The 14,716-nt window shown below is 43.3% G+C and overlaps 1 protein-coding gene across 1 annotated transcript in view; it reads right to left on the minus strand.

The window, feature by feature from the left end:
* The window catches only part of APLP1 (amyloid beta precursor like protein 1), a 34,485-nt gene extending 21,962 nt beyond the window's left edge, over nt 1–12,523 (minus strand). Inside the window, exons 1-8 of the mRNA XM_029284334.1 lie at nt 12,404–12,523; nt 10,316–10,445; nt 8,788–8,900; nt 6,865–7,043; nt 6,223–6,506; nt 4,214–4,344; nt 3,412–3,486; nt 1,258–1,416 (exon numbers count right to left, since the gene is read on the minus strand). Of these exons, the coding sequence (XP_029140167.1) occupies nt 1,258–1,416; nt 3,412–3,486; nt 4,214–4,344; nt 6,223–6,506; nt 6,865–7,043; nt 8,788–8,900; nt 10,316–10,445; nt 12,404–12,523 (1,191 nt within the window). The remainder of the gene's footprint in view (nt 1–1,257; nt 1,417–3,411; nt 3,487–4,213; nt 4,345–6,222; nt 6,507–6,864; nt 7,044–8,787; nt 8,901–10,315; nt 10,446–12,403) is intronic.
* Nucleotides 12,524–14,716: the final 2,193 nt, after the last annotated feature.

A 14,716-nucleotide genomic window follows, 5' to 3' on the forward strand; every position in this document is an offset into this window, starting at 1 on the left:
TGTCCAGCCCCACTAACAAGGATAAGAAAATTAATAAAGGAGAATATTTGCAGCTTGGGGTTGAAATGAGGGGCCTTTGGTGCTCTCTGAGCTTGGTTTTCTTGCAGACATTTCATTACTCAAACTAGATAACACCATCGGTGCCATTCCACTAGCACTGGTGATATTACCTAGTTCGGGTAATGAAACATATGCAAGAAAACAACCAAACTCAAAGAAGACAAGAAAACTGTATTTTACCCAAGAGAATTTCACCGAAATCTTTTTTGGAAAAAAAATCAAATTGAGTGAAAAAGGGGAAAGAAAAGATACAATTTTTTTGGCAGAGCATTTGAAAAAAGAAATCACATTATCCTACCTCCAATTTTGAGTTAGGAGCACAGCAGAGAAGAAAGTGGGAGGAGGTGAACTCTGTTTTATTTCTGGATGTCATTGCCTAGATGTGACTTCTGGGATTTTAGCAGGAAACCAGTACCGAGAACGGGGGTGGAGAGGAGTAAATGAAGCTCCCCACTTGCCATTCTGCAGTTACCTTGTCTGCATCAGCGTTCTTCAACGCTGCTTTCCAGATGTGCTGCATGTCCTAAATCCTCATTTAGATATAGCCCGTGGCTATTCTGGCTGAGGATTTCAGGAGCTGGAATATAGCATATCCGGAAAGCAAGACACTTCGGAAAGCTGTCCGTCAGGGAATAGATAATTCCTAACTTCATTAATTAAGAGCACTACTAACACCACGTGCATGATGAGTTTTGTCTCACTTTCCTGCTCCATAATTCTGCTCTGTGCCAGTTTCAGGGCATCATATGTGCTGGCACCACTAACTGTTTCTCCACCGCATGACTAGACTTTACATTAGGGATCCCCAACTCCCACCTGCAGACTGATACCAGTCCATGGCCTGTTGGGAACTGGTTTGTGCAAGTGGTGGGTGAGTGTGCAAGCATGCAAAGCTGCATTTGCACGAGCGGCATGCACGTAAAACCACCCCCTCCCCCTTGCTGCTGCTGCTGACGCTGGCAGTTCACGGAGCTAGAAAGGTTGAGGATCACTGCTTTGAACTCTATTGATTAAATGATGTGTCTCTAGCATTGCTTGCATACAAGAAGCAGAAACCTAGGGAAGAGCATCTTTCTCTTCTATGCGCTTGCTTCTGGAACAGGTGGCATTCCAAGCTCATGGTCCACATGCAGAATCTGCTCCTTGTTCTCCCAGCTCACTTTACATACCAATCTCACATACAGTTCTCCAAGCTACCTGGGCATGGTCGTTCTGTACAGCAGTTAAGTAATTCTCCAGTGCTGCACGACGGTTATCATTAAGCAACGCTACTACACGGGCCAGATGAGTCTCCACCAGCCGCTGGCGCTCTCCAGCCACCTGCTCTTCCAGTGTCTGCAGGACAGATTGGAAGTGCTAGAAAGAAAGAAGAAGAAGAAGAAGGAAGCCATTCAGAATATTTCAGAACAACAGAGTTGGAAGGGACCTCGGAGCTCTTCTAGTCCAATCCCCAACTCAAGCAGACAAATGACTATCTAATCTGTTCACAAAAACCTTCAGTGATGGAGCACCCACAAATTTAGAAGGCAACTCATTCCACTGGTTAATTGTTCTCACTGTCAGGAAATTTCTCCTCAGTTCTAGGTTGGCTCTCTCCTTCATTAGTTTCCATCCATTGCTTCTTGTCCTGCCTTCAGGCACTTTGGAGAATAGGTTGACCCCCTCTTCTTCACGGCAGTCCCTCAAATATTGGAATACTGCTATTATATCAACCCTACTAGACAAGACACATCCAATTCCTACAACTGTTCTTCATATATTTTTTTTGGTCTCCACCCATCATCTTTGTTGCTCTTCTCTGCACTCTTTCCAGAATCTAAACATCTTTTTTATATTGTGGTGACAAAAACTGGATGCTGTATTCCAGGTGTGGTCTTACTAAGGTTTTATAAAGCGGTACTAATACTTCATGTGATTTTGATTCTATGCCTCTGTTTATACAACCAAGGATTGTATTAGCCGTTTGGGCTGCTGTCGCATACTGCTAGCGCATGTGTAGACTTCAACTCCACACAACCTGGCTGGTGAATTCTGGGAGTTGTAGCCCACACATAAAGTTGCCAAAATCGAGCAATAAAGGCTTCTCTTTTCTGTTGTTGTATCAAGGCATTATAAAGCAGTACTAACACTTCACGTGATTTTGATGCACTAATACTGTATCATTAAAAGGGATGTGAACATGGACCTGGCAAAAATTTGGGTGAAAGACCCTGGAAGCTTTATTACAGCAAAATATAAAATTATATTCCTGAACACACGTGCAGACATATGCAGACTCGCTTTCCCATCCCCTAAGGCTCAGGATAGCTCAGTAGCAAAGCAACAATATCAAATTTCTTAAAACTCAATAAAATTAGCATTAAAAGCTTAAAATTACTCAAGCCACCTATAGAGACAATGAAATGCAAACACAACAAAGCATTCCATGCAGAGCTTATTCTCCTAGAAGCAGATGTTTAATTAATTACTTGAATGTGTTTAGAGAGTTTATATCCTGGCTGTCAAATAAAAACCCAGGATGGCTTATAATACTTCATCAAACAGACAATTAAACGATTGACATACATTTTAACAACCTTACTGTATGAAAAATGATAAGATTCTAAAAAATTTGAAATAGTAGCATGAGCATCTCCGCTTTTTAAAATATCTAAATTAAAAAGTTATTTTTTATAGAGAACCAAAAAATTATCAGGGGAGGTTGCGAGACAAAAATCTAAAAGGGAGGTTAGTTCAAGATATTTTATTTATTATAAATTACTCTTTTTTGAAAAATCAATATTTAGAAACTGGCAGCTATCAATGGATGTGCCTAAAGACAAACTACAACATCTGCTCACAGACAGGCCAAAAGAAACAGATATGAGGCCATGTGATTGATTCAACTGTTGTTTTGTTTTTGGTAAAAACATGTTTGGGCCTTCTTTCAGAGTAGGAATCCATTTAAGCTGTTTTCCAATAAAAAAAGAAAGAATGCAACTATTATAAACACAAAACAGAATCAAACAACAGAGAAAGAAAACAGAGGATCCTTGTAATCCCAGCTCAGCTAAACCATTTAAAACAATTTCCTGAAACTAACTTAAATTGTAAACCATGCAAAACGCAAAATGTCCCCCATCAAAATTTAAAGCTAATTTAACAGTTGAATGCAAAGGACAACTCTATCGCACTGGGTCAAGAAACCAGCAAGTGAGGGATCTGTCGGTCTATCTTACTGGTTCACCTTATCCTGGCATGGATTTATTTTTTAAATGTCTTTATCACATTTCAGAAACAAACATTAAAATACAAACTAACATAAAAAGAAAAAAGAGAGAGGAGTTTGGTGAGATTGTTGGCCAACCTCACCTCATTCAGTGCTTGCCGGTCTGTTTTAGGCAAGTTCTTGGCTTCGTTGTCTGCTTCAGCCCATTCCTTCATTACCTGTGAAATCACAACAAAAGGCCAGTGATGTGGTCAATATGAGGGCCTTCTCTTCAGATTCTGACTTCCAATCTCTCAAAGCTAGAGGGAACTATCTGCCTGAGCAAGGAACAGGAAGCTGTTTTCCTGAGTCATGGACTTATAGAATTGTGGATTTGATCATTTGTCCAACTCTCTATGATGTGCAGGAAAACCAAATCCACTCTCTTCTTAAAAATCTCCAGAGAACAGAAAACCAACAACATCGACTTCACTGCTGACACTGTTATCTTGTAATACTGATTCAACATTGATCTCTTCTGATATGAAGTTGAAGTTCAAAAATATCTGATGCGTGATCTGCAAAACTTGTACTATTTCCCCATGGAATAATTCTTTAGAAAACAACAGAAAAGAAAAAAGAAAGAAAGAAAGAAAGAAAGAAAGAAAGAAAGAAAGAAAGAAAGAAAGAGAGAGAGAGAGAGAGAGAGAGAGAGAGAGAGAGAGAGAGAGGGAGGGAGGGAGGGAGGGAGGGAAAGGACTTAAACATGGTCTTACAAATCTCTGTGATCTATAATGTTCATCCATCATTTCTAACTGAGTTAGATCCTCAGTTTAATCTGTCAAGAGAAATGCTTTGATGGTCCCATGGGTGTGTCTGAAGTCACAAAACTGAGCTAACCATACAATGAAAGCTTGCATATATGCAAGCCAAGCAAATCCTCCTTCCTGGCTGTCCAGCCATTACCTCATTGATCTGTTTCATACGACGCTCCTCCAGGTCCATCTTCGCTCTCAGGAAGTTGGCGTGCTCATTCCCATCTCCAGGCATTTCAAAATAAACATCCACCCCATCTGTTGGGCGAGGGGTTGGGGTCACTGTAGAGACAGCAGTCATGTTACACAAGACCAGGCCTTCTTATTGGTCTTAAAAAAAAACCAGAGATAAGGTAAGCTGTTGCCTTTGAAATATTTTGGACAACAACACTTTTGGCTCCAGCAAACATGGCCAAATGGAAAGTACTCTATGCCAGTTAGTGGGTGAATCAAAGCCTAACAAGATGGACTTATCTAAAAGGGGGGGGCATAGGAATGCAGAGAATGTAAACACTCATCCATTATTAACAGACATGATGAGGACTAGGTATAAGAGACAATCCAATTTCTCTTTGAGAGAGGGTAGCACTGCAAGAGTTCGTGAAAGATTTGAGATCTGGCTCAGTGTGTAAATTCTTAATTGCCATAGGATTCTCCCTTGCTCAGAAATTCAACTGCAATCACTACTCTTCCTGGAATATAATAACTATTCAATTACTCTCCCCGTTGGACCCAATTCCTGTAGCAGCCTGACATCGAAGGATTTGCATTCCAAAGCATGCAAAGCACACGCAATTGCTTCCTCTGCTAAAAGGGCCTGACCCTGCAGAAGTCACCTATCTCAAATATTTAAAACCATTCACGCATACAAATCTGTTTGGGCACAGCCTCCTGCAGTGATTTGGTTCAGGACAGAAGGAAGCACATGAGCCCCTTCATTTCCCCCTCAAAAGGATGCTTTGCTGCTAAGCATCCTCTACCCCCCTAGTGTCAGGCAGAGCCAGGTTTAGAGCTGTCTCCAAAACAGGCTCTCCATTGTGAAGAGGAGGAGATGATGGGCACTCAGAGAAGCAGCTGAACAGCTGAGTGTTTCCTTCTTTCTCAACCTAGTAGTAGCTTGCATCTTGCCTCTCTACTTTCCGTGCCCCAGAGGCCCCTATTTTTGCAGAATCTATATCCCTCTCTCTTTTGATCTGTCCTTGAGCACTGATTTTACCATGACTGCCTTTGGCTCAAAGTTCTGAGAAGCCCTTGAAGAAAAAAAAAAAAGGACTTCTTTCATCATTAACAGTTTTCATATGGTGGTCTCTCTCTCCCCCCCCCCCCAGATGCACAGGTTGTCCTCTACTTACAGCCACAAGGCAGCCCCAAATTTCTGTTCCTAAGCAAGACAGTTCAGTGAGTTTTGCCACGTGTTATGACATTTCTTGCCACAGTTGTTAAGTAAATCACTGCAGCTGTTAAGTTAGCCACAGGGCCGTTAAATGAATCTAGCTTTCCCATTGACTTTGCTTGTCAGAAGGTCAGAAAAGGTGGTAACATGATCCTGGGACACTACAACTATCATGAATTCATACCAGTCCTCAGTCCTTTGACCAGGTGACCATGGGGATGCTGCACCGGTCATAAGTGTGAAAAATGGTCATAAGCCACTTTTTTCAGTGCTGTTGTACCTTCAAATGGTCACTAAATAAATGGCTGTTAACTCAAGGACTACCACAAATTTGTAACCATCATTGCCTATTGCCTTTAGATGCCCTGCCCCCTCAGGGTCCCTTTTGCAGTCCCAGAGCATCCAGTTTTTTGTTTTAGGGAGACATTTGAGGATAAATTAACCTCAAATCCGTCAAAACAACCTCAAAGGCCAAACCTTTTGTTTACCTTGTGTATCTGGGGATTTCATGAAATCACCAGCAACGCCTTCTGTGGTTCTCAGAGGCCAAAAAGATTTTAGAAAGTGATGTTGTCCCTGTTTACACATTTAATCCAACTGTATGGTCATCCAGAGAAGCATTAGAGGCTGACCTTCTCTTTCTTCATTGATATGGTCTCACTCCCTTGGGAGGTTGAGATAGTAAGGAAGAGCAAGAAAGAACATGGAATTTGGAAGGTGCTCCATGAGGTTGACTCTTAAGATGGGTCTTTCCCTCCACTGCTTACCTTTGACATCTTCTTCTGTGGTCTGAGTTGTAGTGGTGATGGTGGTCTGAGTGATGCTGTCATCGTAGTATTCTGGTTCCACAAAATAGTCATCCCTGGCAGCATGGAAGAGGTTAGAGTCAGGAACACTCTCTCCAGGAATCTCTTCCTCTTCTTCTTCCTCCTCCTCCTCCTCTTCTTCCTCTTCTTCTACCTCCTCTTCCTCTTCTCCATCCATATTCCTGTCTTCCTCCAATTCCAAGCTTTCTTCCTCTGTTGGAATACGTCCTGTTGGTACTTTATTGCTGAAGAAAAAAAAATCCATCAAGTTAATATCTCAAACAGATCCATCAAGCAAGAGGATGCATTTATAGGAGCAGGGCAAAGGAACCAGAGAGACTTTTCCCCATGAGAAAAGGCAAATATTCCTTTCAACTATATAATACCTGTAGGAGCAGTGTCTTCAATTTTGCACTAATAGATAAATTGTATATGCATATATACATACATACATACATATATCTAAACATTTCCTTGCAGATTTTCCTTTAAGATCCAGATCCAGAAAAATTCAAGATTAAATAAGCCTTGCAAAAATAAGTTGTGGATCTGAATGTAGATCTTAACCACCTTCCTAAGCAGATGGCTAACCTATTGGCTCACCTGCGCAGGGCTTCCTCCCTTAAATGGGCAACCACAGGGGGAGCCTCTGTAGATTGTTCCACCCTGATGGCTGGTGGGCGTGAGGGGCAGCACACATACTCCACACCTCGGAAACGGTCAGCTCCACAAGGTAGTAACATGCCATAGCTGTGTAGCTCAAGATGTTCACCACTGCAGGCCTGAAAGGTGGATATGAACAAGGTTAAAATGCTGCAATGTAACACCCTGAGACTGGTTCACACAACACCTTGAACCTGCCTAGAGTGCCATGTAAACCTAGGCCATACAGTTGAGTTTTATCATGTGAACTCAGATAACTGACATGAGCAACACTGTGTGTGCTTTGAAAACTTGTCAGCCTTACTAGGTAGACCAGACTGGAAACGTGACCATATGAGCTAATTCTACTTTACTGTAAAGCTATATTAACAGCATCTTTCATGTCTGAAAATACAATTCTACTCCCATCTCCTTGGTTTTTTCCCCTATAATCTCTTGCATCGGGGTGGAATCGGGGTGACTGAATGAAGTTGAGAATTTACTGGCCGGATGCCCTTCCTGACGCCTATACAGAGTTCGCAGCAGATATTTTCTCTATACACTCCAAGAGAGAAATATCTACCACTACCTAGGATCGAACTTACAGCCTCCTGATTGTGAGGCAAGAACTCCACCTCTAGGCCACCAGGCCACACCTACCCTCATCTCCTTTACAGACTGAAAAACTAGAGAGGGTTTCTGAGCCTCTTTATCTACCTGTTATGCAGCTGTGGGCTATGCTGTCTCTTATTTGGCTGTTCCCTAAGTAGCATCTCTGCGCCCGCTCTCCCAAGGTCTTTCCAACATACCATTACAAAACTGGCTTGGATTAGGTAATCATCATAGCTATGTTTAACCACAACTAAAAATGATTTGATCTGGGTGAACACTAATTTAGGAGAGGGCTTGATTCCGACAACCATTAGGAACAGCCATTGCATCTTCATGTGTCCTTTCCTTCAAAAAGCAGTTTTGATGCAAGGATCTTAACATATTATGCCAGAGTTTTCCATTATACCTGAAATGTGGAATTCTGGGTTCATGCTAGTCAACAGGCCAGAAAAATACTACAGGCATGGAGAAACATGAAATTGGGGAAAAGCAGAAACACCCTCATGAAGTTCACTTTGGCTTCATAATCATGGTTAATGAAGTTATGTGTGATAACCCAAATTGGCCTTTCATTTGAGTTTGTCCACGCTGAAAATGGAGTTGTACACATTTATGCATAGAGATCATGAATTGGCACAGCCACAGCACCAAGCCAAAGTTTGGCTCTATGTCAGAATGCAACCAGCTCACAAACACCAACTTGGATGTGTTCTACATTAAAAAAGAGCAAATAGAGCTTAGAAAACTTGCTTCACAATAATCCAGCATTCTATAAGCATTTGGTGAAATAAAGACACTTACACTATTTGTTTTTTCCATTGCATGGGATACCTTACATATTCCTCTGGAGCTGCTAGTACAGGAGAGGAACAGCCTGGGGCTTCCCATGGTCTTTAAATCCTGGTCTTACTCACTGCTATAAACCTTAAGACATGTGAAGTTTGAGTATTTCACCACATCTGTCCAACTTTCTCTTTTAAAAGAACAAGATCACCATCAAACCAATGTTTTCAGACGTTCCCACTGTCTGGCTAATGTTCAATGTGGTTTCTCCTAGACTGCTTATCCCATGATGACATTTCCCTAGAGACTTTAATAAGAAGGCAAAGAAGCAATCCCTTATCAACCCTGTTTGGAGGAAGGGCTCAACAATTCAGCATGGTCTTGATAAAAATCTCTTTATCTCTTCAAATCCTTGCCAGCTCTTTTAACTTCCATGGACTCAAGTGGAAATGCTGGAATGCACTTGATAAGAAGCCCACAGCAACTCACCTCTTTAGCCACACTATGCCAATACAAGTAGGTCTCACAGGAGTCCATTTTCTCTTGGTGTAGGAATCTGCACTTGTCTGGTACAAGAAGTGCTTCGCTCACAAACTCGCCCACTGGGGGAAGAGAACAGCAAGTAGGTACTGGTGTCAAGGGTTTATTACTTTGTCCTAACAAGGAGCAATGGTGAGGTATTTATTGTAGCTATGCCTGGCAGGATAGGCTACAATTACTAAGATTATAATGATTCCTCTGTTCTTCCATGTTTTTGGGTCACTAATGGAGGGTTTTTATTGATTACAACTCTCAGCATCCTTGACCATGCTAACTCGGGATGATGGGATCTAGGATCCAATAGTTTAAGATCAGGAAATCTTCACGTTCCACTGCTCCACCACTTTGATTCTTCACACAGAGAAAAGTAGCTTAACAACACTACACCAGTTTAGAAGGCATGAAAGTTTGTCCTCAAATTTTCCTCGAGGTAGATCAGATTTGGTCTGATCGTGACTAACTCCCATAATACCCAGTCAAAATGGCCTGGAATTATGGGATCTGAAGTCTGACAAGCACAGAAGGTATTAATTTGCCAAAGGTTCATCAGGATGGACGAAAGTTTAATTTGACAAAAGACAAGATTGCCATCAAAGCATGTGCAAAGCAGGCAAGAATGAAAGATTTATCTCTCTGGACAAGCAATAGATCTCATTTCTGTAAAAAAATTCTGCCTGGAAAAGTAATAAGGTAAAAAAATATCTGCAACTCCAAGTTTGGAAAACTCCAAGAATTGCAAGATATATTCTGAGTTAATTATAGGGATAGACAATTTGGTGTCTTTGGGTTTGGGTTGCAACTCCTAATTCCTTGTCACTGGCCATTCTGCTGTGCCCCATGGATACTGAGTCTCTAAACTATTGACGGATTTCAAGTTGCTTACTTTGCTAATTATAATGCAATAAGCATTTAGAAAAAAAAGTGCTACCACTGCACTTTTTCCTGGAAAGAATGACACACAGAAGCCTTGCGCACAATCAATTTCTGCACCAATAGCAGCTTCTTTATTTCTGCTCAAAAATAAAATCCCACTGAATTGGGCTAAGTGCATATAACTTCCAATTCCACTGAATCAGAGCTAAGTGTATATAACTTTGTAGCATGAGTCAACACCAGGGTTTCTGAACCTCGGCAGGTGGAGGATGGGTGGACTTCAACTTCAACATGTTGGCTGGCTGGGGAATTCTGGGAGCTGAAGTCCATCCATCCTAAATCTGATGAGAGTGAGCAACACTGGACTACACTACACATTTTAAATCTTGAGCCCCCATTTGCCAAAAGGTTCCCGAGGAAGGGGGAGGCTTGCAACTATCAGTAGCAAGACACTCCTTGCCTTCAAGCTGATGCTTTCAAAGGCACAACACCCAAGGGAACAGAAGGCGCAAGGCAAATAACAACAACACATGATTTCACTCCCAATTTTAAAGTCAGTCCTTATCATCCCCAAACAGTTCAGGCAGTTGGACTCTGTGCTTACCAAGACACTGGTAGGGTACCACAATGTGCATCTGGCCTTTGCATAATGACCGGCCCTTCTTGCACCAATTGTCTATGGTAACTGGCTGCGTCCCTTCCACAGCATTAGTGATCTGCAGCTCTGGATATACCTGCAGGGCAAATGGCTGTTAGTAGGGCATCAAACAGAGGGCAGAGAAAAGCAGGCCATTCTCCCTTGAGACACTTCAGAGGGTGATGTATAAATGCACTCCATCTTGCTCCTCTGAATAGCACCTCTGGAGTTGCTGATCCCCCTTTTCCATCCATGTATTCTACAGTTTTAGATTGGCTTAGCTTCAGAGATGTTCCGTCATCTCGGTAGTACAATACCGTAAATAGACAGGAAAACAAACAAATGGATCATAGAATACATTAATCTACAGCTCTCACTCAAGATAGTAATTATCAATTTCAAATTATCACATTTTGGATCAATCGTGCATGGTAGAAGGAAAGGGAAGGAGAGGACAGTCAACAGCAAGATGGATGTGCTTCATTATAGTGGTGGTAAGTGCACTATTGAAGGATCTGAAGGACCAGTTTTGGTGCAGATCATCTTAGAGACTCTAGCCATGTAAGGTTTTGCCAACTTTGCCAACTTTAAGACTTGTCAACTTCAACTTCCCAAGTTGAAGTTCACATGTCTTAAAGCTGCCAAGGTTGGCAAACTCTGATCCAATATGAGTCAACCCCAAATGGATGGTAATTAAGTCCAATAGATAGTTTGGTTCTTGTTGGGACTTGGTGGTAGTTTTCTTTGCACTGAACAATAAGTGTGAGATGACACACTCAATGTTATTGAAGGAACAATCCAGATCCTTGAAGGAGGAAAAAAAGGACCCAATAGAAATACAGATAGTAACCATTTGAAGTTATGATGGACCTAAGTAAGGAGGTTACATGTGTCCTGGTTTTGAAGTTACAATGGTTGGGCCACCCCCACAGTCATGTGATCACACTTCAGACATTCAGTAAGCAGGCCACATTTATGAGCATTTGCAGCATCTCATAGTCATGGGCAACATTTTATGACCATTTTACTGAAAACCGACATTTATTTTTGTGTGTGTATGTGGGTGGGGGGAGGTTGGCAAAACTACTGGCTGCCACAAAAAAGATCATAAAATCAGGTCGGTCATATGACCAGCCTGCTTTGTGACCATCATGACTTACAACATGGAGCCTACCCATTACAGTTGTAACTCAAGGACTACCTGTAGAACATGTGACTTCTCTTTCCCTCCGTTAACCCCAGTTGGAGATTCTGTCAGAGAGTTTGAGAAAAATTTAAGAGGAACTGAAGGTTGTTTCCTGAGTTCCTAGGACTGTCAACAGAAGAGGTGTTGGTTGATTAGACAAGAATAGGCCTGGTGGAAGCAAGGGGGTGCTGGGGTGGTGGTGGAGGGTTAATATTTTATTATTTTTATTATTTTTATATTGTGCTTTTATGTCCTGTAAGCCACCTTGAGTCGTGAGTAGGCGACAATATAAATTTTCTAAATAAAACAAAGAAAAATAAACCAAGAGGAGGCTGAAAATTAAAAAAAGATGGATTTGTAGGAACATCAAGATTGACAGCAGAAGGACTGGCTCAGAGGAGTCGTGATGAAAGAGTGGGAAGGTGGTGATGACATCAGGAGAAGGAGTACAGGTAGTCCTTGACTTACAACCATTCATTTAGTGACCGTTCAAAGTTACAATGGCACAGTCCCAGAGTCATGTAATCACCATTTGCGACCTTCCCAGATGACTTCCAGCAAGCAAAGTCAACTGGGGGGGGGGGGAACCTGGATTCGCTCAGCAACCATGTTACCAACTTAACAATTGCAGTGATTCACAATAGCTTGGGCAAAGAAAGTTGTAAAATGGGGTAAAAACCCGCTTAACAACTATCCTGTTCTAGCAACGGAAATTTTGGGCTCCGTTGTGGTTGCAAGTCAGGGCTGCCTGAAGTTGGAAACAGAAAAAAGTGAGCTTGGAAGGATGGGAAGAAGATGGGGGTTTGCACGTTTATGAATGTAAGTGTGTGTGCTTGTGTGCGTGCGTGTACACACGCCAGTTTGTGTACCTCCTGGCAGTAGCTCCGGATCTCCTCCGTGGTACGAAAGCAGGTGCGAGTGTTGATGGCATCAGGCTCCCAGCGTCCTGTCTGGACGTTGAGATGGAGGACCAGTTTTCCACAAAACATGGCCACTTGGGGGGTCCCCAGGGTGGGCCCAAGGGATGCCCCTATTCCCTGAAAGCACAAAAAAAGGGGGGAAGATTAGTCGACGTCTGGCAAAACGCCAAGCAGATGTGCTGGTCATGCATTGTGGCTGGGATAGGACCACAGCCAAGGTGACATCCATGGGGCATCATCTGTCACGCAAGGTTCTTCCACTTCAGCAAATTCCCCCCCCCCCGTCCCCTTATTTTATTTTATTTTATTTTTATTTTTTTGTACATCTACCTGCTCTTTCTCTCCTTGCTGTCTCTTTTCCCACCCCTCCCCATCTTTGTTTGCACCATCTTTCTTTCTGGCTTCTCCTCCTCCAGTAACCACCAGGATGTTGTTGCTGTGGTAACCGCTCCCAATGGAGTTGCCAGATCTTCTCTGTTGCCATGGAGACCAGCTCCCAGATGGAAATTAATACTGCATCACCAGCCCCTTCCCTCTGCTGTTTCTCTTCACAGGGTCCACCCCCACTTGCTGGCCCTTCCTCCTCCACCTCCTCTCCTTCTTTCTTCCTCACCTCACCTTTCTTCCCCTTCCTCTCTCTGCTCCCTCTTCCACGAGACTCCCCATCCTATTATTCACCCCTCTAACAACAGCTGCTTGCAGCATCACAGCAATGATGTTGGGAACCACCTCTCAGAAGAAGGCCAAAGCTGGCCAGTTTTGGTTGAACCTTTGCTCCTGTACCTGAGTAAGCAAAACGCAAGGGCTGCATTCCCACAATATGCTATTCCCAGGAACGTAGCATCCTAAAATATGCCAGACTATATCAAAACCCAATCGTGGGTTGTGCAAAATCAAGGGTAGCAGAAGCTGGTGGGGTCCTTATCTCCTCAGTTCTATCTGCCCTTCCTTCTCACAGGAGCCTCAGCTTGAGCAACAAAGCTGCTTCCATAACTGCAGCCTTCCTACTCAAACAACAAACAAGCATCCATTCACACGGCCTCACCAGCTAGCCAAATCAGAAAAAAAGCTTTGGGCCAAAATACTGGAAGCAGTGAAAGAGATGCTGGCTCTGGGTTGGAAAAGGCCATGAAATGCAGAGTCTTTGAAGAGGCAGACAGAGCACTTTAAAAAAAAAAAAAAAAGAAGGATGGATGCTCCGAGAATACTTGAGAAGACGCTTGAGGGTCAGTCCCCACAGAATGGGGATTTTGAGAGCTGCAGATGACCCAGACAGAAGCAGAGATGTAACTGTCAATTTCTCTTTCCCGCCCTGCCACTCCCACCTCTGGGCTGAATTTCACCAAGCACGTCAGTTTCATCAAGTACATCAACTTCTCTTTTCTGGAAAGTGACAATTTTAAAATCAGGAAATCCCCCACGCTCCGACTTCTCATACCCAAAAGAGAAGTGGGAAGCACAGAAGGGAGAGTAAGTGGGCTGCATTCAGGATACTATACCCGGGGCTTATTTTTTTTTCCTGGGGAGGGTCAGGATGGAGGAGCAAAGAGGGCGGGGTCCACCTAATGGAGTTTTTTTTTTTTAATGGAGGGGCAAAGGAGAAATCAGGCCTGGATTAAGCTGGATCTCATGGCTAAGCTGGTGCTTTAAGCGATTAAGCAGCTGCTGCAGTTTGATGGAAAGCTGACCACTGGACTCTACATCAAATGCAGGGCTGGGGAAGGGAGGGAGGGAGGAGAAAGAGAAGAGAAAAGAAAAGAGCGGAGTGGATTCCAAATTGAGGGTCCCGTCTGCCTGGCTACCTCTGAAAATAACCCTGGGATGGCAGGAAGGTGGCAGCTGGCTTGGGTAGGAAGCAGTTAATTGAGACAGGATTAATAAATGAGCTTTAATCCCTGCTTCTGCTCCCCCTACCTGGCATTTAGTGAGCTGAGCTGGAAAGGGAGGAAGGATCAACCTGGTTCCCCCTTCTTTCTCCCAACCTTGTCTTTGCCTTTTACAATAGGGCAAAGATGGGGGAGGCGGGAGGAAGAGGAAGCTTGCAAAAGGAATAAAGGCCTCTGAAAAGGCTTCTCTCATCCTTCTCCTCCCCCCCTCCACGTGCCATTGGGAGCTGCTTTCTCTAGTTCTCCCCTCCCTCTCTTCCCCTCTCCAGCTGATGGAAGGCCACCAGACTGGGGGCTGCTCCAGATGACCAGGCAAGATGGTTAAAGGCTGGGCTTCTGGCCAACCGAGCAGCAGGGCAGGGGCGCCAGGGGTGAG

This window comes from Protobothrops mucrosquamatus, unplaced genomic scaffold (assembly GCF_001527695.2).
Source record: "Protobothrops mucrosquamatus isolate PMUCROS unplaced genomic scaffold, P.Mucros_1.0 scaffold542, whole genome shotgun sequence".
Classification (NCBI taxonomy): domain Eukaryota; kingdom Metazoa; phylum Chordata; class Lepidosauria; order Squamata; family Viperidae; genus Protobothrops; species Protobothrops mucrosquamatus.